General features: G+C 51.7%; 3 protein-coding genes across 19 annotated transcripts in view; 1 reads left to right on the top strand and 2 right to left on the bottom strand.

Annotated features, from left to right (window-relative positions):
• The window catches only part of MINK1 (misshapen like kinase 1), a 48164-nt gene extending 47640 nt beyond the window's left edge, over positions 1-524 (bottom strand). For 4 of the 12 annotated variants that reach the window (XM_067716880.1, XM_067716886.1, XM_067716884.1 and 1 more), the window contains exon 1: positions 184-522. In XM_067716880.1, the coding sequence (XP_067572981.1) occupies positions 184-240 (57 nt within the window). In that variant the 5' untranslated portion in view covers positions 241-522. Of the gene's footprint in view, positions 1-183 lie in introns of all 12 variants that reach the window. The other 8 variants (XM_067716879.1, XM_067716881.1, XM_067716883.1 and 5 more) reach the window with 5 other exon arrangements.
• A 4238-nt stretch (positions 525-4762) lies between these two features.
• On the bottom strand, positions 4763-17012 carry PLD2 (phospholipase D2). 5 transcript variants are annotated; one of them, XM_067716917.1, is made up of 25 exons: positions 16873-17012; positions 16094-16203; positions 15875-16005; positions 15627-15769; positions 15095-15200; positions 14937-15002; positions 14755-14813; positions 14515-14607; positions 14270-14422; positions 13515-13664; positions 10559-10642; positions 10338-10416; positions 9449-9559; positions 9098-9268; positions 8588-8714; positions 8295-8413; positions 8091-8204; positions 7846-7950; positions 7535-7623; positions 7315-7428; positions 7091-7140; positions 6693-6827; positions 6314-6467; positions 5816-5930; positions 4763-5564 (listed from the first exon to the last, which is right to left on the bottom strand). In XM_067716917.1, exons 2-25 carry the CDS (start codon positions 16200-16202, stop codon positions 5340-5342), a joined length of 2802 nt encoding a protein of 933 aa, XP_067573018.1. In that variant the 5' UTR covers position 16203; positions 16873-17012; the 3' UTR covers positions 4763-5339. The 5 variants fall into 5 exon arrangements, with proteins under 5 accessions (XP_067573018.1, XP_067573017.1, XP_067573019.1 ...); XM_067716916.1 differs by having other exon boundaries at positions 16753-16891; XM_067716918.1 differs by lacking the exon at positions 14515-14607 and having other exon boundaries at positions 16753-16891.
• A 131-nt stretch (positions 17013-17143) lies between these two features.
• C19H17orf114 (chromosome 19 C17orf114 homolog) lies at positions 17144-23146 on the top strand. 2 transcript variants are annotated; one of them, XR_010937667.1, is made up of 3 exons: positions 17144-17284; positions 17490-17583; positions 22849-22988. XR_010937667.1 is itself a non-coding variant. In XM_067716987.1 (2 exons), the coding sequence occupies exons 1-2, from the start codon at positions 22341-22343 to the stop codon at positions 23013-23015; spliced, it is 240 nt and encodes a 79-aa protein (XP_067573088.1). In that variant the 5' UTR covers positions 22326-22340; the 3' UTR covers positions 23016-23146. The 2 variants fall into 2 exon arrangements, 1 of the variants encoding a protein (XP_067573088.1); XM_067716987.1 differs by lacking the exons at positions 17144-17284; positions 17490-17583 and adding an exon at positions 22326-22413 and having other exon boundaries at positions 22849-23146.
• Positions 23147-23343: the final 197 nt, after the last annotated feature.

The following is a 23343-nucleotide window of genomic DNA, read 5'->3' as shown; positions in this document are numbered from 1 at the left end:
AGTAAAGGTAGAGGAGGAGGGAAGAATGGGGGCGGGGCACCCCAGGGCGGGGACCGAACTGGCTCCCAGAATCTGCAGCGCGTGGAGAGCGTAGGGGAGCGGAGGGCGGAGGCCTGGCAGCAGCGGGCGCCCGGAAGGGGGCGGGGGTCGCCGCGGGGCGAGGCTGGGGGGCAGCGCGCTCACCCGCAGGGCGGACAGGTCGATGTCGTCCAGGCTGCGGGCGGGGGCTGGGTCGCCCATGGCCTCCGCCGGGAACGGGGCCCCGGGGCCGCTCACGCTCCGGCTCGGTTATTCCGCTGCCGCCGTCGCCGCTTCTCCCCCATCGGGGGATCCCGGGGGCGGACTCCACCGCGCCTCCCGCGGAGAACCGGGAGGGGGAAGGCCGGCGGGAAGACCGACCCACCGACTGACAGGCAATATCGCCCCAGAGCCTGCAACCCGAGCCTCCCGACTCTCCCGCGCAGGCGCAGAATGGCCGAGCACCGGGGAGGGTGGAAGAGGGAACGTGACGCGAGCGCGCCGGGTTCCCCCTCCCCCTCGACGCCGACACCTGCGCGCAGGCGCAGGAGAGAGAGCGAAAGGCGCGCGCGAGGACTGAGCGACCGCGCGAGCCTAGCGTGAAAGAAGTGGGCGGTGGCCGGGGCCGCCGGGGAGCGCGCCCACCAGCTGGTGCGCGTGCGCACACGCGTTTCGTTCCCTCTCCGTATTTTTTGCCCTTTCTCTCCCCCGTTTCCTTCTGAGCTCTCCTTTGACGCCTTTCCTTCCCTTTCCCTCCTCTTTCGTGTGCCCAGCTGCCAATCAAGCCACCCACCGCTCTATTTGCGGGGGGAGGGGGGCGGGACCCAACACCCTCTATTACTAGGGGGGTTGTTATGGTAACTCCCCACGCGAGGGCTGGGTGGCCTCTAGATAGGATGGGCTGTCCACCCACCTAATTGCCATGGCAACAGTGGAGCCGCTGAGGGAGGGGCCTCTTCGTGAGAACTTGGCTGGAGAAACCACCTGGGGGATGGGGAGTGGAGAAGAGGACTGGCTGCCTCAGGAATGCCCCTGACCCCCTTCCCCGGCTGCAGTGGGGAGGGTTGAGAAGGGGATCTCAGATCTCAGGATAGGGAATCCTACCGCAGACCTTTGTCTCTGCACCTCTTGTTCTGTACATAGGAACTGTTTCAACAATTATTCGTTGACTGATCCCTGGAGCTGTGCGAGGGGGAGGGGGTGGCAAAGGGAGGTGGAAGGGAGGAGAAGGGATCTATGTCCAGCCCCTTCAAATCTTGCTTGGGTCACCTCAGGTCTAGTCATGTTGGCGTAGCACCCCCAGCCATTAGCCTCACTGGAGGCTGGGTAATGCTATATAAAGAACAAGGAGTCATGTTCTGCCACTGACATGCTGTGTGACCTTGAACAAGTTGCTTTGCTTCTCTGGGCCTTTCTTTCATTGTGAATTTGAAAGAAAGAGAAGGCCGTTTGATCTTTGAGATCACTTCCAGCAATGATGGTATCTCCAAAAGACCCCACTGTCAGCCTTAATGTAAACATCACTTAGAAGAGTTTGAATGAAAAGTCCTTGGAAAGAGGCAGACATCCTCCTTTCTGGACCCTTCTCCTTTGCACATTCCGATGCACATCCAGTCTTGCTCCTCTCCCGCCCCCCCCCTCCACGCCCAGTTTACCTTGCTGTTGTCCTTGTCCAAGCTATAATCATCACCTACCTCCAATACTCTTAGTAGCCTCCTACTTGGTCTTCTTGACTGACCTCCTTAGGTCAATTCTCTATACTCAGAGTGCATGATTTTTCTAAAACTCAAATCTGATGTCACTCTTCTGTTTAAGATCCTTCACTAGCTCCCCACTGTCTTTGGAGCCTCAAGTGTGGCAACCATGATCCTTCAAGATTCTGCCTGCTTCTCCTGCCCTGTTTTTCAGTACTCCACCGTTCAACCTCACATGTTCTAGCCATATGGAAATCCTCTACACGCAGTTCCCAGAACTCAAAAGACCCTCCTCAACCATTTCTTCTCCCCCAGAATATTCTGAGCATGCCCATTCTCACTGACTTTTGCTTTGTCCTTCATGTCTAAATCACCTCCTCCATGAAGACTTCCTTGACCCCCTGAGACTGAGTTTGGCTCTTCTGTTTTAGCTACCTGGCTTCAACCCATAGTAACATTTAACACTTTGAATTGTAAATGTTGAATCTCCTTAAAGGCAAGAATTATGTCAGCCTTGTTCAACACAGGGCCTGGCCCCCACTAGAGGTTCAGTAACATGCAAGTGAATGAAGGCCTCTGTGTCTGGGTAGGCACTGTGAAATATAGTAACTCCAGGACAAGAGCATGGGATAGTAGGAAAAAACACAGTGCTTTGTGCAAATCATTAATCTCTCAGGTTCAGTTCTATCATCTGTAAAACAGAGATAATAACAGGAAGGTTAGGATAAAATAAAATTAGGTATGTGAAGCACTTGGTATATTCAAGGTCCTCAGTAAATTTACCAATGCCTGACTCAGGCAGTGTTTAATAAAGACATACTGAATCAAAGAATGAGCAAATTAAGATCACAGAGGTAGGACAGATGGCCACCCAAACCTCAAGAGGCAGTCTAACCTGGGGGGGTGGGGAGGATAGAGAAACAAGATTGGCCCTGTGCTGATACTTATTGAAGCTGGAGTATTGATGTGTGGGTACCTGAGGTTTCATCAGTCTATTCTCTACTTTTATGTATATATGAAATTGTCCATAATAACTTTAAAAGAGACAATATGGTAGAGGAAGCCCTGGATCAGGCATCAAGAAAAGTTAAACTATTAAAAATAAGACAAATTTTAGGGCTTCCCTGGTGGCGCAGTGGTTGGGAATCCGCCTGCCAGTTCAGGGGACACGGGTTCCTGCGCTCTGGGGCCCGTGCTTCGCAACGGGAGAGGCCGCCGCGATGGGAAACCTGCGCACCGCAGCTGGAGGAGGCCCACGCACAGCGGGGAAGACCCAATGCAGCCAAAAATAAATAAATAGATAAAAATAAGACAAATTTTGGATCCCTGGGGGTTGGACATTTTGCACAGACCCAATCACCCTCAGGGCCTCCCACCCACCTTGGGAGGCTGGATTCATTCTCTTCACCCTGGGTCTAGAGGCAACTCTTCTGATTGCAGGCCCACTGCTTTTTTTCCCCACACTGTGCGGGCCTCCATTCAAGAAACTCCAGGACCAATGAGTGGGGAGCAGATAGACCAGCAGACAGTATGAAGCAGAAGCCCACCTCCCCCTGGCCCAGCCCTGGGGCAGCTGCTGCCTCCACTCCACTCGGCAGTTAATGAGGTAATGGTCCCCTAAGGAAAGAGGCCCGGAGTGCTGACAACGAGGCTAATTAGCAGAATGCCAATTAGTACCTGGGGACTGGCTCTACATGGGAGGGGGAATTTCTTGTGTGGAAGTGGCTTCTTCAGAGGAACGGGGGGGCTGGACTCAAAGGAGAGGATGGGAGCAAGGCCACAGTATCCCCTCTCTCCACACCATCATCCACAAGCACACCCCTCCTCCAGGAAGTCCTCCTAAACTGCTCACTCTATTCCCCTCTGTTTCTTCCTGCTCCTGTGGTCAATTCGGAGATTGGGGAGTGAGGCTGGGGGAACAAAGGGCAAGATCCAGGACTGCACTAAACTTTTTTCTAATTGCAAAATATTTCAGATATACAAAAAGATATGGAAAAAATATATAAAGTTCATATCCCACCACCCAGCTTAAGAAATAAAAGTCACCAATTCACTCAAAGAGCTCTCTCTGTATACCCCTGTTATCTTATCCTTTTCTCCCCACCTGCCGTGGGAGGTAACCCTCCTCAGTCCAGTGTGAACTACATTCTCTTGTAGACTACACCATCTATTTTCTCTCTTCCCTCTGGAGCAATAGAACTCTGTGCAATGTGCCAACCAATAGAACTCTGTGCAATGACGGAAATGGTCTGTACCTGCACCGTCCAATATGCTAGACACGAGTGGCTCCTGAGCACTTGAAACATGGCCGCTGCGAGTGAGGAACTAAATCTTTACCTATTTCTAATTGTAATTAATTTAAATGTAAATAGCCAAATGTGGCTGGTGGCTACTGTACTGGACACTGAAGCTCCAGGACATACGTGCCTGTCCCACGAGGGTGGGGACTTTGTTGTACTCACTGCTGTGAGTTTAGAATGGTGTCTGGCAAAGAGCAGGTACTCAATAAATATCTAAGTCAATGACTGAATCTTTTCAGCAAGCCAGCTATTAAGTATTATTCCCATTTCCCAGTTGGGATCACCGAGGCCCAGAGAAGTGATGTGACTTGAGAAGGTCACCAAGGTAGTAAGTGACAAGTCCAGGATTTGGGCCCAGTTCTTCCTGACCTCAAGCCTTATACCCTTATCCACTCCCAGGGGCTTCGCTAAGCCTCTCCCCTTGCAGTCACTTGAGGAACAAGAGGCAGCCCCTCTGGGCCCTTCTTTGGGCGCCTCCCTCACCTGAAGCTGCACCATCAGCTCCACTGTCCTCCAGGAGTCCTGGTTTGACCCCGCCCTTCTTTTACCCAGGCATCCCTGTGTGAACACCTGGTCTTCCCAGCACCTACTGACGGAGCTCCCGAAGCCACAGACGAGCGGAGCGGAGCTGAAGTCACAGAAAGAAGAAACCAGTGGTGTGGAGAGAGGATGAAGGGGCCTGTGCTGCTGTGTGTAGGCCTGGGGGGGGCAGCTGAGACAAGCACTCAGTTCAGCCCAGGAAGAGGCAAGGACCTTTTCTAGGCTTTTATTTATGAAACGCTTATTGAACTGATACAGAGTTAGTGCCTGTCATCAGCTGGTGGGGGGGGGTTAGTGTGCATCCCCCCACCCCCCCGTCCCCTCCCCACCATGGGCACTGAAGCCGGGAGCGGCTGGCTGCATCCTTCCCTCCACCTTGGCAGTAATGAACCGGGAAAGGCCCTGGGGCAGGGAGGGCGTTCAAGGGCAGGAAGACGAAGGGAGAGATGGGAAGGCCTAGAGCAGAATCTGGTCCTCCTGGAGTAGGAGGCTGGCCCCAGGCATCCTGGCAGGTGTTTTGCTTCTCCTTTGTAGCAGTGGTTTGAACTGGGCAGCGAGGAGGATGAACTTCTCTGGACCCTCTCCTGCCTCCCCAGCCCAGGCTTGAGAGTGTCCCCTTTGGCTACTTCTCAAGAAAGGGTCCTCTGTGACTTCTCTAGTTCCCTCCGGGGATGCCTGCCTCCCCCAGGTCTCAAAGGCACTGCCCTCGGTGCTCAGGGTGAGGGGGCAGGGAGCCAGATGAGGTAGAGCCCAGCGGCTGGTGACCTCTCCTGGGCTGGAGCCGCAGCTATGTCCACACTTCTAGGGGTATCACGCCCTCCTTGCTCCCCAGGGGTGGCAGCAAAGACTCATCCTCCAGGAACTTGAGGGGGAAGTGGACCAGGTGGCCCTGGACCTGGGTGAGTTCAGACCGGGCCAAGGGAGGGCTGACCGTGGCCAGCGGCTCCACGGCCACATACTCCCGGAGTGCCCGCAGGGAGCGAATGGCGTTGGACGGCAGGCAGCGGAAGATCTGTGGGCGAGAGGCATGGAAGCCAATAAGGCTTGGGGAGACTGCCCAAGAGTCCAAGCCCAACTAGACTAGATGCCCTCATGCCCACCATATCCCTCTACACTGACCCTGAGCCACTGAATCCCATGATGTCCCCAGACCCTCATCCTCTTATGAGGATGGCTGTGCGGGGGCTCCTCTCTATCCCACCCTAGACAGGATAATCCATGAACTTCCCCCTGCCAGCACCCCTGCCCACCCCCCTTGCCCACCTGCTCATAGATATTGGCATTGCTCTCAGCTGTGTCTTGCCACGACTGGAAGAAGTCATCACAGACAGGGTCTCGGAGATCCAGGTCCGGCCGGGCATCTGCCCCGAGAATCACGCTGCGGGAGAAAGGGGTCCCAGCAGGGCCAGATTAAGATCCTTTGAAAGCCTGAATACCAGAAAATTATAATGTGCCTACCCAGGTATTTCAAAATAGAAGCAATGTTACACAGTACAATAAGCGTAAATGAGTCCAACAGAGCTTTAATTTGTCTCTACTTTGGCGACTACTTTAATGCTTTAAAAGATACACCAAATTACTTTTGAAATATTTGTTTCTCATTTTTTCGGTATCCCTACTTTGCCAGTACCTTAAACTGGATGAGTCTGCCTCTTGGGAAATCCAGTACTACCTCTAAGCAATCCTCACACTTGCTCAAAAGGCAGACCCTCCCCCTTTCCACCTCTCCCACTACGCTGTAGCACCCCACCCCGGCTCTACCTGAAGCAGTGTTTCCGCAAACTCAAGGCAAACCTGCCCGCCTCATATTCCACACCATTCATGAGGGATGCCTCCATCTCCGTGTCCTCGATCAGCACAGCCAGCTCACTGTCCCGCTTCCCCAGTAAACTCCGATCATTGATGTTTGCGGAGCCTGGTGGGTGGTGCGGGACACACTGCGTCCTCTGAGCCCAGGAGACCCCCATCACCTCTACCCAAGAACCAGCCTGGGGGCAACACGCCTTCTTTGGCCTCCATCCCCAGTTGGGCCTCAGCTGCAATCTCCACCACCCACCTCCATCCCGTTGCCCCTGGCTGGGCCCTGCTCCACTTCTCCCCACCCTCCTCTCGTTGCCGGGGGCCGAGATCCAGCACTGACCAATGATGACTGTCCGGTCATCTGCAATGAGCATCTTGCTGTGGATGTAGATGAGTTCTGAGACCGGGTGCCTACCCAGCTCTCCGTGTGTGCGAAGCCCACAGATGGAAATATAGTCCCGCCACGCTGTCCCCACTGTGAGTAAGAGATGGGGGGAAGGGGAGTGCAGAGAGGTAATCTCCACGTGCAGACAGAGCCCTGTCCCATCTACCTCCTCACTTCAGAAGCCCTGGTCTATATACTTCTCTCTGCAGTGTAAGGCCACCTGCGGGCTCAGGCAGTAGCCCCAGAAGCATGCAGGAGTGATAGCCTCCTTCCCTCCATCCCTGGGGCTCCAGTCCCTCAGTTGCCCCCTCCCCGGGGGTCCAGGGCTTGAACCCCCAGCTCCCAGCACTCACTGGCTGCTTTGAGGCGATGTAGAATTGAATATTCCCCACGACACAGCGTCCTGAGGGAAGAGAATGGGTGAGGGAAGTGGAGACTGGGGAGGAGATGGGGGATGTCAGGAGAGAGGTGGACCTCAAAAGTCTAGCAAGAAGGGATCAGGACGGAGTCAGGATGGAGGCATAGGTAGGATGGGGCCATGGAGAGGTAGAGTCTGGCTGAGGGGGGCGGGGGTCACCTGTAAGTGAAGTGCAGAATGGCCTGGATGGAGTTACCACCACCTGTGGAGATGTCGCCCTCGAACCCCGGGAGCAGGGGCAAAAGCATGTAGACTCGGAAGCACTGCCCCTGTCTGGGGAGGGGTGGAGTCAGAGGTGTGACCTCTCCCCCAAGCCCCACCCATCCAGTTGGGCTTAAACCACGCCCACAATCTTCACACTCTGGCTGGTCTATCTTACTTGTGGGCCTTCAGGATTCTGTCCACAATCTCATCGCCCACCTTGTTCAGCACCGTCCGCCCATCTGAGCAGCTAATGAAGAATTGATTCTGGGGCAGGGACCAATGAGAGACATCAGCAGTCTGGCCCCAGCCCCTGCCCTCAGCTCCCCGCTGCTGTCCCCAGCCCCAGGCTCCAGGCCCTGGCCCCAGGCTTCTGCATTTCTCCAGGCCCAGTTATGCCAGCCCTCAACGATTGATGCCACTGACATCCTAAGTCTCTCCCCTGGGATGTCCCCTCCGTTCTCCGCCCCACCCTCATCCCGGTCAGACCTCAATGTAGAGGAAGTGCTGGCTCTCCCTGATGGTGTGGAGGTAGGCATTGAGGATGGAGTTCTCCAAGGTCCCCGCTGACCAGCGGTCCACTGACCGTAAGACCTGGGGGGAACGGCGAATATGATGTGGCTCCTGAGCCCGGGAGAGGAGGGGTCTGGCGGGGGCTCTCAGGTCAGGGAGAGTGGGCCGGGGCATTGGGCTGAAGGGAGGGAGGCGAGGGCAGGCTGAAGTCGGAGCCTCACCTGCACGGTGGCACACTGCACTCCCGGGAGCGTGAAAGGGAGCTGGTTTGCGGTGCTGGTGGACTTGGGCAGCAGGTAGGGGTACCTGGGTATCTTGTACTTGGCCTTGGTGGTCTGAGGAAGAGGGATGGCAGAGTCAGAGGGAGGTGACGAGCTGCCCCAGGCTCCCTCCCGCCCTCCAGCCTCCCGGGAGGGATCGAGCACCTTGGTGAAATTCCAGCGCTGGATGAAATGCCGGGCAAGGTCCCTGGCGGGTGAGCCATGGACCACCACCCCGACGTCCCGCCATGGCATCCGGGGTGTGGTCTCCCTGTCAATGAAATCTGGGGGTCCCAGGAGAGTCAGGGGAGAGGTCAGAGATGGTCTCTTGGGGACGCTTGGGGCAGAGAGGAGGAGGGTGCATTACCCTTGACCCAGTTCATCCCATCCGCATTCCCAGCCCTGCCTTCTACCCCTGCTCCCCGCTCTCACCGCCTTTGGAGGAAGGGGACCCCTACCCTCAAAAGGCCGATCCAGCTGGACCCAGTCCTTAGTGATAAGATTGCTGTAGTCCTTGCCCAGCCAGAAGAGTTGGTTGTGAGAGAGGTCTGGTGTAGCTGGAGGGTCTGAGCATGAGGTGGGAGGCTGTAGGGGGAACACACCCAAGCCAGGGGCAAGGAGAGGTCATGGGGCTGTACAGAGCCAGGCCAAAGAGAAGAAAGGAGCACTGGGAGACTGGGAGACAGAGAGACACACAGAGTAAGAATGAAGCAGAGAGAGTTTGATTCCCCGGTCCTCCCCTTCAGATGCATTTGAAATCCCTAGAGGAATGGGGGGAGGGGTGGGTAACGGACATGGGGAGGGGACTGGGTCATAGTATATTCAAAGCACGTTCTTGGGGTCCCAGAAAGGCCAAGGAACCCTGAGTGCGGGCTTGGAATGACTGGAGGGGAAGGCTGGAGCCGGGAAGGGGTGTGGATTTAGGTTAGCTGAGTTTGGGGGAGCTCAGGAAGGCCTTGGGGGGTTACCTGGGGGGCAGCTGACTCAGAGGAGTCCCGAAGGTCAGTCAGTCTGTAGTGCAGGTCATCCCAGCGGCCATAGGCGAGGTCCAGCCCCCCCAAGAAGGCCACTACTTGGTCCACCACCAGGAGCTTCTCATGATGGGCCCACAGAGTCACCTGGTCTGGGTGGCGCATCACCTGGAGCAGGTATGGGGGAGTTCAGGAGAGTGAGCTTAGGTGGGAGAAGAAAGAGGAGGCGTTGGGGGAGAGCATGGAAAGACGGAAGGATGAGATGTTCAAGAAAAGTGAGGGTTGAGGGGATGGGAAAGTGTGGTGAGGAGGGCTGCAGGGAAGGGGTCTCTGAGGCCTGAGAGTCACCTTTATGTTGGGATGCAGTAGCATTAGAACCTTCTTGCTATAGCCACTGTTGATGGCCAAGGCCAGCTCCACCTCCTTAAACAGCAGTACGGACACCCGGACACCCTCCTCCTGTGGTCAGTGAGGGAATCAGATCCTAATGCCTCTCTTGGAAGGACCCCTTCCCACCCTCCCAAACCCTTCCCCATGCTCAGGGTTCCTGTATATTCCTCCTCCCTGTGTGGAGATCCTCAAAGCTCTGCCACTTACACCCTGCTTTGATGCTTACAGCAAACCCAGATTGAATATCATCTATCTGCTCACCCATCCACACATCTACCCACCTAGCCAGCATTATCTATCCACCCATTTTCCCCAAAATTTACTCATCCCCTTATCTACCATCTATCATTCACCCATCTACCTACCCACTCTCCTACTGATCCACCTTCCCAACCTCACATCCTTCTATCTATCTCCCTTTCCATCATCTACCCATCCATTCGCCCACCCACTCTCCATCACCCACATATCTTTCCTCCCACCCATCAACATCTATGGAGGCTCCCAACATAGCAGACACTATGCCTTGTATTGGAACTAGTGATATTAATCAGCCCAGGGAGAGAGACAGACATGTCCACCCTGCAGTAACACAACAGAGTGTAATGGATACTGGGAGGAAAGTCTATACCAGGTAGAGGAAGGGCAAGCACAGGGAGGTGTCAGTTCTCCTTAGGGAAGGGGAGGCAGCGATGTTTGCCAGACACTGAGCCAGGATGGGCATATTTCCTCCTCCTCAAGTTTCAGATTCCCTGCCTTTCCCCATGCTACAGTCCCTTCTAACCAATCTCCACCCACAGGCCACCCCGCCACCATGCTTCCCCTCCGGCCCAACCACTCTCCTCACCGCCTTCTTCTTGAGCATAATGTCCAGTCTCCAGTCATCTGAATGGGCCGGACGCTTCAGGTAAATCTCAGGACTCAACCTGGGATTCAGGGCAGCGGGTAAGGGCAAGCTAAGCTCCCGACAACAGTCACTCCTCCCCTTCCACTCCTTTTCTGACCCATAAGCTGATGTGTTGCAGGCCCTATCCTACCGCTTCCTGCTCAGGCTTTTTCCCCACTTACCACCAGTCTGTGATGAAAATCTCCTCTTGAGCTCGCAGGATGGCATCAGCTGCAGCAGCAAAGTAACCTGCCCCATTCACAAACCTGGGGGGAGGCCAAGCCAAGGAGGTCAGGGGAGTCAGAAGCCAGAAAGCTCTGGAGAGTGAAGACCGGAGGATAGTCATGGGTCAGAGGTGACAGCAGTGTCAAAGACCAAGAGAGATCAGAGAGGTCAGACAGTAGCAGATATATCAAAGTGGGATAAATTTGCCAGTACAAGCTAAATAAAATTACAAACTACAAAAGACACAACAAACCAAAGAAAATGACTAAAGATTGGGAAGATTAATACATCACATATAAAGAGTTCCAACATATCAATAACAAAAAGACATACAGGGGGCTTCCCTGGTGGCACAGTGGTTGAGGGTCGGCCTGCCGATGCAGGGGACACGGGTTCGTGCCCTGGTCTGGGAGGAGCCCACATGCCGCGGAGTGGCTGGGCCTGTGGGCCATGGCCGCTGAGCCTGTGCGTCCGGAGCCTGTGCTCCACAGCAGGAGAGGCCACAACAATGAGAGGCTCGCGTACCGCAAAAAAAAAAAAAAAAAAGACATATAGGCCAACTGAACAAAGAAAAGTGCTTTCACTGCGGAGGGCATGGGTTTGGCCCCTGGTTGGGGAACAGGGTCCCACAAGCCGCACGGCACAGCCAAAAAAAAAAAAGAGAGAACTGATAGTTCACAGGGGGAAAATGGCCAATCATAGATGAAAAGATGTTCAACTTCATCACTAAACAAGGAAATTGATATTAAAATGAATAACACTTTTTAAATTCACTAGATTGGCAAAAAATAAAATTGCAGGTTACATTCAATATTAGCATATGGGGCAGTGAGTATTCTCATAGTTTGTGAGAATATACATTGGTTTTATAGCTTTTTTAGAGGACAGTTTGGTATTACCTATCAGAATATTAAATCCACATACCCCCGATACCATTAAATGCACTTCGTAATTCTATATCTAGGAAGACATCCTATTAAGTGCTTAACCAAAGATTACGTTCATTGTAGTATCGTTTATAAGACTGAAAGTGGGAAATAATGTAAATGCCTAATCTCTGATACGTGTTAAGTGAAAAAAATAAAACAGAGAGTGCATGATCTCATTTACATTAAAACAAAAAGTAACATATATGCTAAGCACATGAAAATATGCAGGAAAAGATCTGGGAGGATAAATATCAAACTATCACCAGGATTACTTCTGGGGAGAAAAATGGGATTTGGGGCAGGGGGTGTAGAGAAGAACTAAGGGCCAGGGGGTAAAGGCTTGTGCAGTGAACTTTAATTTTTTTACTTAATGTGTTTCCGTATTGTTAGACTTTTAATAACTAACAGTCCTGTTTGATGGTGAAGAGCAGGGTCTTGACCCATACTAGCTGGATTTGAATCCTGGTTCCACTGTTTACAAGGTGTGTGACATTGACAAGTTACTTAACTTCTCCTTGCCTCAGTTTTCTCACCTGTAAAGTGGATATAACAACTGTACTTGCTTCACGGGGCTGTTGTAAGTTCATAAACATAAAACACTCAGAATGGTTTCTGGCACACACTAAGTGCTACATAAGTATTAGCTATGATCAGTTCTTATGTTAAAAAATAAATCTCAGGCTTCCCTGGTGGCGCAGTGGCTGGGAATCCTCCTGCCTATTCGGGGGACACGGGTTCGAGCCCTGGTCCGGGAAGATCCCACATGCCGCAGAGCAACTAAGCCCATGCGCCACAACTACGGAGCCTGTGCTCTAGAGCCCGCGAGCCACAACTACTGAGCCTGTGTGCCACAACTACTGAAGCCTGTGCGCCTAGAGTCCGTGCTCCGCAACAACAGAAGCCACCGCAATGAGAAGCCTGCGCACTGCAACGAAGAGTAGCCCCTGCTTGCTGCGACTAGAGAAAGTGCTAGCTAGCAACGAAGACCCAACACAGCCAAAAATAAATAAAATAAATAAATTTTTAAAATAAATAAATTAATTAATAAATCTCTATCCCACCCCTCTAGGTCGTCACAAAGCATTGAGCTGATCTCCCTGTAGGGAAGGTGGGAGGGAGGCTCAACAGGGAGGGGATATGGGGTTATATGTATACATATAGCTGATTCACTTTGTTGTACAGCAGAAACTAACACAACATTGTAAAGCAATTATACTCCAATTAAAAAAATCTCAACACCACCTCCAAGAAAAATTCTTGCCATGACTCCTCTCTGCCTATGATAAAGGTTAACACTCTCAGCTTAGTGGGAGAGGCACTGATCAGACCCTGCGACCCACAGACTCTTTACTGACCACTGCTCCTCACGCTGCAACAATGGTCAGTCTTTGTGGTTCCCAAACACGCTGGGCTATTTCTAGCTTCTCTGCACGGACTGCCCTTCTCCATTTTCTTTATCTTGCTAAGGTTAACCTCAGGGTTACTGCCTTCTAGAAGCCAGTCCTGACATCCTATGCTGGGGCAGATGCCCCTCCTCTGTGCTTGGTACCCTATACCTACCACCAGCGTGGCAAACTCCCATTGTTGCGGGACTGAATCACCTACTGAGTCTTATCCCTGCCACTGGACCTGGCACATAGTGGGTGCTCAGAAAATGTTTATTAAATGGACGAATAAATCAGAGACATTTTAGATCACTGAGAACAGAGAGGGTCAGTGTGGTGAAAGGAGGTTAAAAAGGTCACAGGAGGTCGGAGAGGTCGGGGTCAGAGATTACCCAGTTTGGGGTTCAGAAAGATCAGAGGGGAATCAGAGGGATCAGCATGATTAAACAGGTCAGGGGGTCAGGGAAATTTGAGAAGTCAAAGGGGGAGGTTATTGAGGTCAGAAGGGGTCAGAGGAGATAAAGAAGATCAAGGACTCAGAGAAACCAAGGAGGTTGGAAAGGCCGCTGACGATTTCAGAAAGGATGTCAGTGTCTCACCACCGGGCCAGGGTCCCAGGCCGAGGTGGAGCATAGCTTTCGTGCCGGTGCAGCTGTACAAAGTCTCTGCCGGGGCCATGGGCCAGCTCAGTGATCTCCTGGGCCCACCACCGTGCCTGCCGGTAGCTGCTGCACTTGAGAATCAAGGACCTGGATGGGAACAATGGGTGGACCACAATCCTCACCCTCCACACCTCTGGCCTGGCCCAGAAACCTCCCCTTTAGCTATCACCTCTTTCCTACCTCTTCCCTTAGTCCCTACTTGACTTCACAGGGACAGGGAGTGTATCTGCCTTATTCACAGTTGAGTCCTTGGCACCTGGTATCGTGCCAGCCACTTAAGTTTGTTTTTTTGGGTTTCTTTTTGGCCATGCTGCACTGCATGTGGGATCTTAGTTCCATGACCAGGGATCAAACCTGCTCCCCTTGCAGTGGAAGCATGGCATCTTAACCACTGGACCACCAGGGAAGTCCCTTAAGTTTGTTGAATGAATAAATGGATGAATGCAGTGCCCTATCTTTTGCACCAAAAGTCCTTCCCCCAGGCTTATACTCAACTCTCTTTCTCTGCGCCCAGCCTCTAAGAGCAGCCCCAAGCATCTGACTAGAACAGTTCTCTGGTTCCAAATCATGGCCGGCTCCAGGGAGGTGGGAACGCCTTCCTTTCTTCCATGGTCTCTTCCACTTAACTCCCCTTAGGGCCCCAGGCTGGCTCTTCACTCACCAGGTGTCTGTCCACACCAGGGAGGCCTTACCTGTGGGAGGTGTCGATCCGGACCCCGTACCGTGCCTCTGTGCTCCTTTTCCCCACCTGTACCTCGAAGCCAGGGTCGAAGAGCTGAACAAATGTGATGGTGCCGGTCTCGAGGCACATGTACAGCAGGAAGGAGTCCTTCACCACCAGCCACCTGGAGTGGAAGGGCTCTGACCATTCCTCCATGCCCCTGGCATCTCCTTCCTCACCCCCACCCACTGCCCAGCGGCTCTGCTCAGGCCTCACCGCTTGGACCAGCGATAACAAACTTGGTCTCGGCCACAGCAGGTGAGGCCAGGAACACGGTGGCCACCTGAGCGCTTCCGGATCACCCCCTCCCTGTGGGGAAAACCAGGAAGAGATGTTGGATGAGGCTGGATGAGGGATCCAGACCTCCAGCCCGCTGTGCACTGCTCTTTCCCTATTCTCAGCCAGGGAGAGATCCAGATGTTGGCAGATGGCGGGTGAGGGGTGTCAGACACTCACAGTCCTTTGGATCCAAGGTCTGGGATAAACGACAGCTGACTGACTTCCAGAAACTCTGTCTGCAGAGGAAGAAAAAGGCCCAGAGGAGAGACTCTTATTTTCAGCCCCTCAGACTCTACCGACCCTGGTCCTCTGCCCCCTGCTCCATCTCAAGAGACCTGGCACCAGCCTCTTGACCTTACCATGGCATGGTAGTTGCGGTAGAAAGACATGGTCAGGAGGCAGTTGAGGTAATCCTCCAGGTATTTCTGAAGTAGGGATGGGAAAAAGGGAGAGACAGATGGGACCAGAACCATTTGCACCCAAACACCTTCCCAGAGGACCTGGTGTCCGGTCCCACCTGTTTGCTGGATGCATGTCTGGCGGAGCCCTCAGGACCTGCGCGGGGTAGAGAGGGCATCTGTCTGTTGTTTGCCTCTTGGGCTGGAGAAGAAGCAACGGCAAAGCTGTGGAAGTGATGGGGGAGGGTCAATAGGAGGATGGGAGGATGGGTGCCTAGGTTCCTGAAGCACTGGAGGCGGGGTCTTGGAGGAGGCGAGGGGCTGGCAGAAGGAATGCCCCTTACCCTGAGGATGGAGACAGAAAAAGGTGGGAGGCTGCCAAGGGTACTTTGGGCATCCAGCCCTGCTGAGATACTGGCCCAGAACCATGGACAGGGAGAGCTGAGCAGGGAGGGTTTCCTGGTAACCGGGGTCAGAGGAGCAGGCCCAGTGGCCAGAGTTGGGGGAGGAAAGCAGCTGGGGGAGGAAAGGCTGTGGTCTGGGGATGAGACAGACGGAAAGCAGCAATGGGGGCTGGGGCAGTGACATCCCATGCTGCCCCGCGGTGAGGGGGCACCTGCCCTTCACAGGAGGCAGTCTTGTCCCCCTCACCGAGCCAGAGGGAGCAGACTCATCAAGACTTTGTGTCTCAGGAGGTCCCGATGCAATTCCTGGAAATGACGGAACTTCTTCTTGGTTGTCCAAGTAAAGTCACCGTGAGTCAAGCGGACAGAATACAGAGTGCAGGTGCCCACCTGGGGGAGTGAGGAACTGACTGAATGGATGTCCCCTGGTTGGGTGGCAGCCCCCACTCTGGCCAGCCCTCCCCTTAGCCCCCTCCCTGGTGCCAGCCCAGCCACCTTGGATCCACTGGTGTATCTTTCAGTGCCCACCACCTGGGCTATGACGGGAACCCCAGGGGCAAACACCAAGGGGTGAATTTTCAGAGGCTGGAGGTCGTAGATGGCCAGAAAGGGGTGCATCCGGTCAGCTGACAGGAGAGAAAGTGGAAGAATGTGGACTCCAGGAGGTCTCAGCCCCTTCCTCCTCCTCTCCCTGAGGGCGTCCTCCCTGTGTACCTGAGTCCTCTCCCTCCTTCAGAGTGTCCACCTCATCGGGCTCCATCTGTAACTGTCTGGAGTCCAGGTCACCCCCAGAGGGGAAGAGGCTCTCGGAGGTCGCCGCCATCCTAGGAATATGGGGAGGCCTCAGGAAGGTGACCTGCTTTGCAGAACCCTGCCCCCCATCGCACCCCACGGTCTTCCATCTCCCACAGGTCCCCCGCTACCCCCCACCTGGCTCCCGCTGACTCCCCGTCTCTCTGATTATGGCTCATCGGTCTGCAACGTCCTGCCAACCCGCCTCTAATCTCCATCCCCTATCTCGATCCTTCCTGCATCCAGAATGCCTGAGTCCCGCCTCCCGTCCCGTAACCAGGGTGCCGAGGAACACCCGGCCAGGCCCGGATGGCCCCGAAGTGGGGCAGAGCAGAAGCCAGGGGAGGGGCCCCGGGGGTTGCCAGGGGTCCCGAGCCACCGGGGCTCCAGCCAGGCCAAGCCAGCTGGAAGAAGGGGTCCAGGCGGGAATGAGGAAGTTATGCGTTCCCCGCCCGGGAGGGAAACCCCGAAATCTGAGCATGAGGCTGAGTCAGGAGGACCCGCAGCCCAAGCTCATTCCCGTCCCCGCCCAATTTCCTGGGCCCGGCACCTCCGCGGCGTCCCCTCCCCGGCCCCCTCACCCGGGCAGCCGAGCCGGAGGCAGCGCAGCAGAGTCAGAGCCGGAGCCCACAACCCAGAGGGCCAGGGCGGGGCGGGCGCTCAGGGCCTGCCCTTGGGGGCGGGACGGCCCCCGGCCTCACCTCCTCCGGATTCTCGTCGGTCCTGTCCCGCCCCCGCCGCCCTCGGCCTGTCCTTGCAGTCCTGCGTGCGGCCTGGGCGCTGGGGCCGCCCTCGGCTCTGCGGGACGGCGCTACCCTCCCCGTGCATCGGTGCGGCGCCGTCTGCCGGGCTGTCAGTCTGTCCCGCGCCGTCGGTCCGTGCAGGCCCGCTCCTCCCTGTGGGCCCTCGGCCCTGCGCACCCTCCTTCGCTCGGGCGCCGGCCCCCCCGGGGCCTCTCCGGCCACCGATCCCGCCAGGGCCCCTGGCGGGACGCGCCTCCGCGGCAGGGACCTGGCTGTGTCCCCTTCCCGGGCCGGCTGAGAACCGCATTGGCATTTGTAGATGGAAGGAATGACGGAAGGCCCGAGGGCTGGTGGCCACAAATTCATTAACGTACGCAAGCTTGCATTCTTTCATTCATTCACTACTTTCTGCGTACTTGCTCCGCGCCAGACTCTGAGCATACAGTAGTGAACCAAACTATCACGGGACTTGCTCTTCTGAAACTAACAGTCTAAGGGGAAACAGGAAAAATTTCAGGTTCTAATAGACAAAATATTTCATTTTTTTTTAAAGTAGATTTCTTTATCTCTTCTAGATGGAAGAGTGGGCTGATGGATATTTCTTCATGAACATTTGGGTTGTTTCTAGTTTTTGCCTGCTGCGAATAAAGCTCCTATAAACATTCCTGGGTAAGTCTTTGTGTAGCAATATATTTTCGTTTCTCTTGGGTAAATAGCTAGGAGTGGAGTTGCTCCATCGTTTTAACTTTTTAAGAAACTAGCCAAACTTGTTTGATCTCTAATTGCACACATTTATATAGAGGCAGGGTGAAGAAAGTGACAAATAAAGGCTATTTTAAAATGGTCATTAAAAAGCACTTTTTAAACAATAGATCTTCATTGGAGTATAATTGCTTCACAATACTGTTAGTTTCTGTTGCACAACAAAGTGAATCAGCCACATGCGTACACATGTCCCCATATCCCCTCCCTCTTGAGCCTCCCTCCCATCTTCCCTATCCCACCCCTCTAGGTCATGGCAAAGCACTGAGCCGATCTCCCTGTGCTCTGCTGCTTCCTACCAGCCAACTATTTTACATTCGGTAGTGTATATATGTCGATTCTACTCTCACTTCGCCCCAGCTTCACCCTCCCACCCCAAGTCCTCAAGTCCATTCTCTATGTCTACCTCTTTATTCCTGCCCTGCAACTAGGTTCATCAGTGCCATTTTTTTTTTAAGATTCCATATATATGCATTAGCATATGGTATTTGTTTTTCTCTTTCTGACTTACTTCACTCTGTATGACAGACGCTAGGTCCATCCACCTCACTACAAATAACTCAATTTCTTTCCTTTTTTTGGCTGAGTAATATTCCATTGTATATATGTGCCACATCTTCTTTATCCATTCATCTGTCAGTGGACATTTAGGTTGGTTCAATGCCCTGGCTATTGTAAATAGTGCTGCAATGAACATTGTGGTACGTGTCTCTTTTTGAATTACGTTTTTCTCAGGGTATATGCCCAGTAGTGGGATTGCTGGGTCATATAGTAGTTCTATTTTTAGTTTTTTAAGGAACCTCCATACTGTTTTCCATAGTGGTTGTATCAATTTACATTCCCACCAACAGTGCAGGAAGGTTTCCTTTTCACCACACCCTTTGCAGCATTTATTGTTTCTAGATTTTTTGATAATGACCGTTCTGACCGGTGTGAGGTGATACCTCATTGTAGTTTTGATTTGCATTTCTCTAATAATTAGTGATGTTGAGCATCTTTTCATGTGCCTCTTGGCCACCTGTATGTCTTCTTTGGTGAAATGTCTATTTAGGTCTTCCGCCCATTTTTTAACTGGATTATTTGTTTTTTTGATATTGAGTCACATGAGCTGTTTGTATATTTTGGAGATTAATCCTTTGTTGTTTCATTTGCAAATATTTTCTCCCATTCTGAGGGTCGTCTTTTTGTCTTGTTTATGGTTTCCTTTGCCGTGCAAAAGCTTTGAAGTTGAATTAAGTCCCATTTGTTTATTTTTGTTTTTATTTCCCTTACTCTAGGAGGTGGGTCAAAAAAGATCTTGCTGTGGTTTATGTCAAAGAGGGTTTTTCCTATGTTTTCCTCTAAGAGTTTTATAGTGTCTGGTCTTACATTTAAATCTTTAATCCATTTGCAGTTTATTTTTGTGTATGGTGTTAGGTAGTGTTCTAATTTCACTCTTTTACATGTAACTGTCCAGTTTTCCCAGAACCACTTATTGAAGAGGCTGTCTTTTGTCCATTGTATGTTCTTGCCTCCTTTGTCATAAATTAGGTGCCCATATGTGTGTGGGTTTATCTCTGGGCACTCTATCCTGTATCATTGGTCTATATTTCTGTTTTTGTGCCAGTACCATACTGTCTTGATTACTGTAGCTTTGTGGTATAGTTTGAAGTCAGGGAGCCTGATTCCTCCAACTCTGAAAAAGCACTTTTTAAATAAGTGAAATATTTTAAGATAGGGGGTAAAAGGAACTGCCAAACTGTTTTCCAAAATGGTTGTTGTGTTTTACATTTCCAAAATCTATGTATGATAATTCTATTTGTTCTGCAGCATGGCCAACGTTTGATATTGTCTATCTTTTTAGTGTTAGCCATGCTAATAAGTGTAAAATAGTACATCATCATAGTTTTATTTGCATTTCTCTGATGACTAATGATGTTGACCATGTTTCATGTGCTTATTGACCATTTTTATATCTCTTTTTAAGTGTTCAATTCTTTCACTAATTTTTTAAAAAAACATGTTATTTGTCTTATTATTGATTTGTAAGAGTTCTTTATATATTTTGGATACAAATCCTTCATCAGATATATGTATTGCAAATATTTTCACCCAGAATGTGCCTTGTTTTTTTAAAATAATGGTGCCTTTTGGGAATTCCCTGTTGGTCCAGTAGGACTTGGCTCTTTCACTGCTGGGGCCCAGCCACTCAGCGTGGCCAAAATAAATAAATAAATAAAATAACGGTGCCTTTTGAAAAGCAGAGGTTTTTTATTTTGATTAATTTGTGGCCTGTAGACTATTACTCAGCAATAAAAATGAATAAAGTGTAAAATGGTACAGCCACCTCGGAAACAGTTTCAAAATGTTAAGCGTAGAGTTACCATATGGCCCAGCAATTCCACTCCTAAGTATATGCCAAAAAGAACTGAAAATGTATGCCCTCACAAAAACTTGTACATGAATGTCCACAGGAGTATTATTCAAATAGCGAAAAAGTAGACACAAACCAAAATGTCCATCAAGTAATGAATAGATAAACAAAATGTGGTGTATCCCTACCATGGAATATTATTCAGCCATAAAAAGGAATGATGTACTGATACATGCTACAACAGGGATGGACCTTGAAACATTATGCTAAGCGAAAGAAGCCAGACACAAAGGACCACATATTATATGATTCCATTGCTATGAAATGTCCAGAATAAGTAAATCCAAAGAGACCATAGCTGGGACAGTAGCTGGGGAGAAGGACAGGGGAGTAACTGCTAATGGGTACAGGGTTTCTCTTGAGGGTGATGAGAAGGTTATAACATTAGCTGTGATGGTTGCACACCTCTGTGAATATAGTAAAAAACCACTGAATTGTAGACTTTAAAGGGTGAATTTTATGGTGCATGAATTATTTCTCAATAAAGTTGTTATTACAAAAAATACAAACTGTTAATACATACAACACGGGTGAATTTCAAAACCATTATGCTGAAAGAAGCGTACACAAAAGAGTAGTACTATATGATTCCATTAATATAAAGTTCTGGAACAGAAAAACCAATCTATAGTGATGGAAATCAGATCAGTAGTTGCCTGTGGCAGGGAGTGGGGAAAAAGAGGGAGAGTAAAGGCCACACAGGGAACTTGGTGATGGAGATGTCCTATATCTTGATTCGGGTGGTGATTACATGGGTGTATGCATTTGTCAAAACTCATAGAACTGTACACTAAGATGTGTGCATTAAATTGTATGTAAATTTTTACTTCCATAAAGTTAATTTAAAAAACAGATTTTCCAATATAAAATAAAAATTAAATTTAAAAAGAAATAAAATAAAATAACAGATTTCAGTCAGGCAGCATAGTCAGCAGTGCTTTCCAACCTTTCCCACATCATGATACCCTTAGGGAATGATAATATAGCTCTTGGAGGGCATTTAGGGTCCTTGGTTAGCATACTGTGGACCGGAGGCTCCCAGCCCGGGCTCTGGCTGCCTTAAACCTGGCTGAGGGCAATACCTGTCAGGAACATGCTTGGGAAGCTCAGTGTGGCAGTTAACAGAGTGGACTCTGGGGTCAGACTGAAGAGGGTGAGGGAAAGTACTGCTCTTCTGATAACTGCTTGTGTGACCTTGGGCAAGCTACCTAATCTCCCAGAGCCTCTGATTCCTCATCTCTGAGATCAGCATAATAATAACACACACTTTAAAAGATCATTGATGTTAAAAAGAAAAAGGGACTTCCCTGGTGGTCCAGTGGTTCAGACTCCCAATGCAGGGGGCATGGATTCAGTCCCTGGTCCGGGAACTAATACCCCACGTGCTGCACGGCGTGGCCGCGCGCGCGCACACACACACACACACACACACACAAAATCATTGACACGATCAAGTGAGATAACGTAAAAGTCCCTAGAATCTACCTGGCACAGCATAATTAATCAATTACAACTATTTTCATAAAAGGGGTCGACAGCTACTGGACCATTTGAGAACATAACATTTCCCTAACTAGTAAAGTTTCTTGTTCTAAAAAAATAAACTATTCTTTAAATTTTTTACATCTTGGGCATTCTAAATACAAATGAATCTCATTCTAAACTATAAACGAGGGACTTCCCTGGTGGTCCAGTGGCTAAGACTCTGCGCTCCCCATGCAGAGGGCCCGGGTTCAATCCCTGGTCAGAGAACTAGATCCCACAGGTCGCAACTAAAAGATCCCGCACGCGGAAACGAAGATCCCACATGGCGCAACTAAGACCCGGCACAGCCAAATAAATAAATAAATAAATATTAACAAAAAATAAAATACAAATGAATCCCCAGCAGGGTCCAGCCTGGCACCCTTGTCGTCTGGCATTGCTACGATGAATTTTCACTGCGTCTGTCTGTGCCGGCACTTGTGTGTCTGTCTCTACCATGCCTCCCCTCCTAGTCTCCTCCTGCTTCTCCATGGGGATCAGAGACGACCCCAAAATTAAGGGGGTACAAAAGGATAGGCCTTTGAGTGGGGGATCCCCCACCCCTTCCCTCCTCCCTCTTCTCCCCCTTCCATCTCCTGGCGCCTGTAATCACCAGGCGGTCTGAGGCTAAGTGGTAGTTTTGCCCACAGTGGAGGGGCTTGGAAACCACACCCCTCCTAGGGCGCTCCTGGCCATTGTCTGCATCCCAGTCTCGTCCATTATTGAGATGGATCTGAAGGGGGCATGGTGTTTCCCATGGTGTGGGTGCCGGAGACAGCGGGGGACTGAAAGAGGAGCAGGTACGGGGGAGACAGAGGAAAAGGTGGGCTGCCAGGCAGACAGACAAACTGCACTGGGGAGAAAGGCAAATGCTCAAATCAGGGAAGGGAAAAGGATAATCTGCCCCCTGGGCGGGAGGTGGATTTATCACTTCGCCAAAAGATTGGCTAAACGCTTTGCAGGGCCCAGTGCGAAATGAAGTGGGACCCCCTTATTAAAAAAGTTATTAAGAATTTCAAGACAGTGACAGCAGAGCATTACACCAAGCATGGGGGCCCTTCTGAGTGTGGCCCCGTGTCCAGTGCATAGGTCACGGGCCAGGGAACCCAGCCCTGCTGCCAACGTCCCCTCTCCTCTCCCTGCTGATGCTAGCGACACTCACCCCCTAGGTTCCCTGGCCTCTTTCCTCCTCCTGACACACAACTCCTTTCTTCCCCCTCCAATCTCCCTTTTAGGCCTGGATCCAGCTGCCCCCCCAGATCCAGATCCCAGCCCAGCTGTAGCCTCCATCGTGGCTGAGGGAGGGTCCCTTGGGTCTGGCGCCTACTTCAGCAGGAAAGCCCGTCTCTCCTTCCGCCACCAGCTGCATGACATAGCATCGGCCAACGACTCCACCATTTGAAGGGGACAACCAAGGGCTGAACTTCCAGGAGGCCTTGGCAACCTTCCTTCCCCCGCCTTCTCAGTCATCCCAGTGTCCAGCTCCCTCAGACCCCTCATGACCTTCTTATTAAATACACTGAGAATTGCCAAGTGCTGTGTGTATGTGCATGTTTTGGAGAGGAGATGGGGACCACGACACCAGGGCTGTTATGGGGCTGAGGTGGGAAGTGCAGCATGAGGTGGGAGTGAGGACGCAGGATTGGGGAACAGGAGGCAGCTGATCTCATGCGGCGCCCAGGTGTGCCTAGCAGGAAGTAGGTTTGCTGAAATCAAGCTTCAGAGTTGAG

This window comes from Pseudorca crassidens, chromosome 19, assembly GCF_039906515.1.
Source record: "Pseudorca crassidens isolate mPseCra1 chromosome 19, mPseCra1.hap1, whole genome shotgun sequence".
NCBI lineage: Eukaryota > Metazoa > Chordata > Mammalia > Artiodactyla > Delphinidae > Pseudorca > Pseudorca crassidens.
This window is presented reverse-complemented; position numbering and strand designations above follow the sequence as displayed.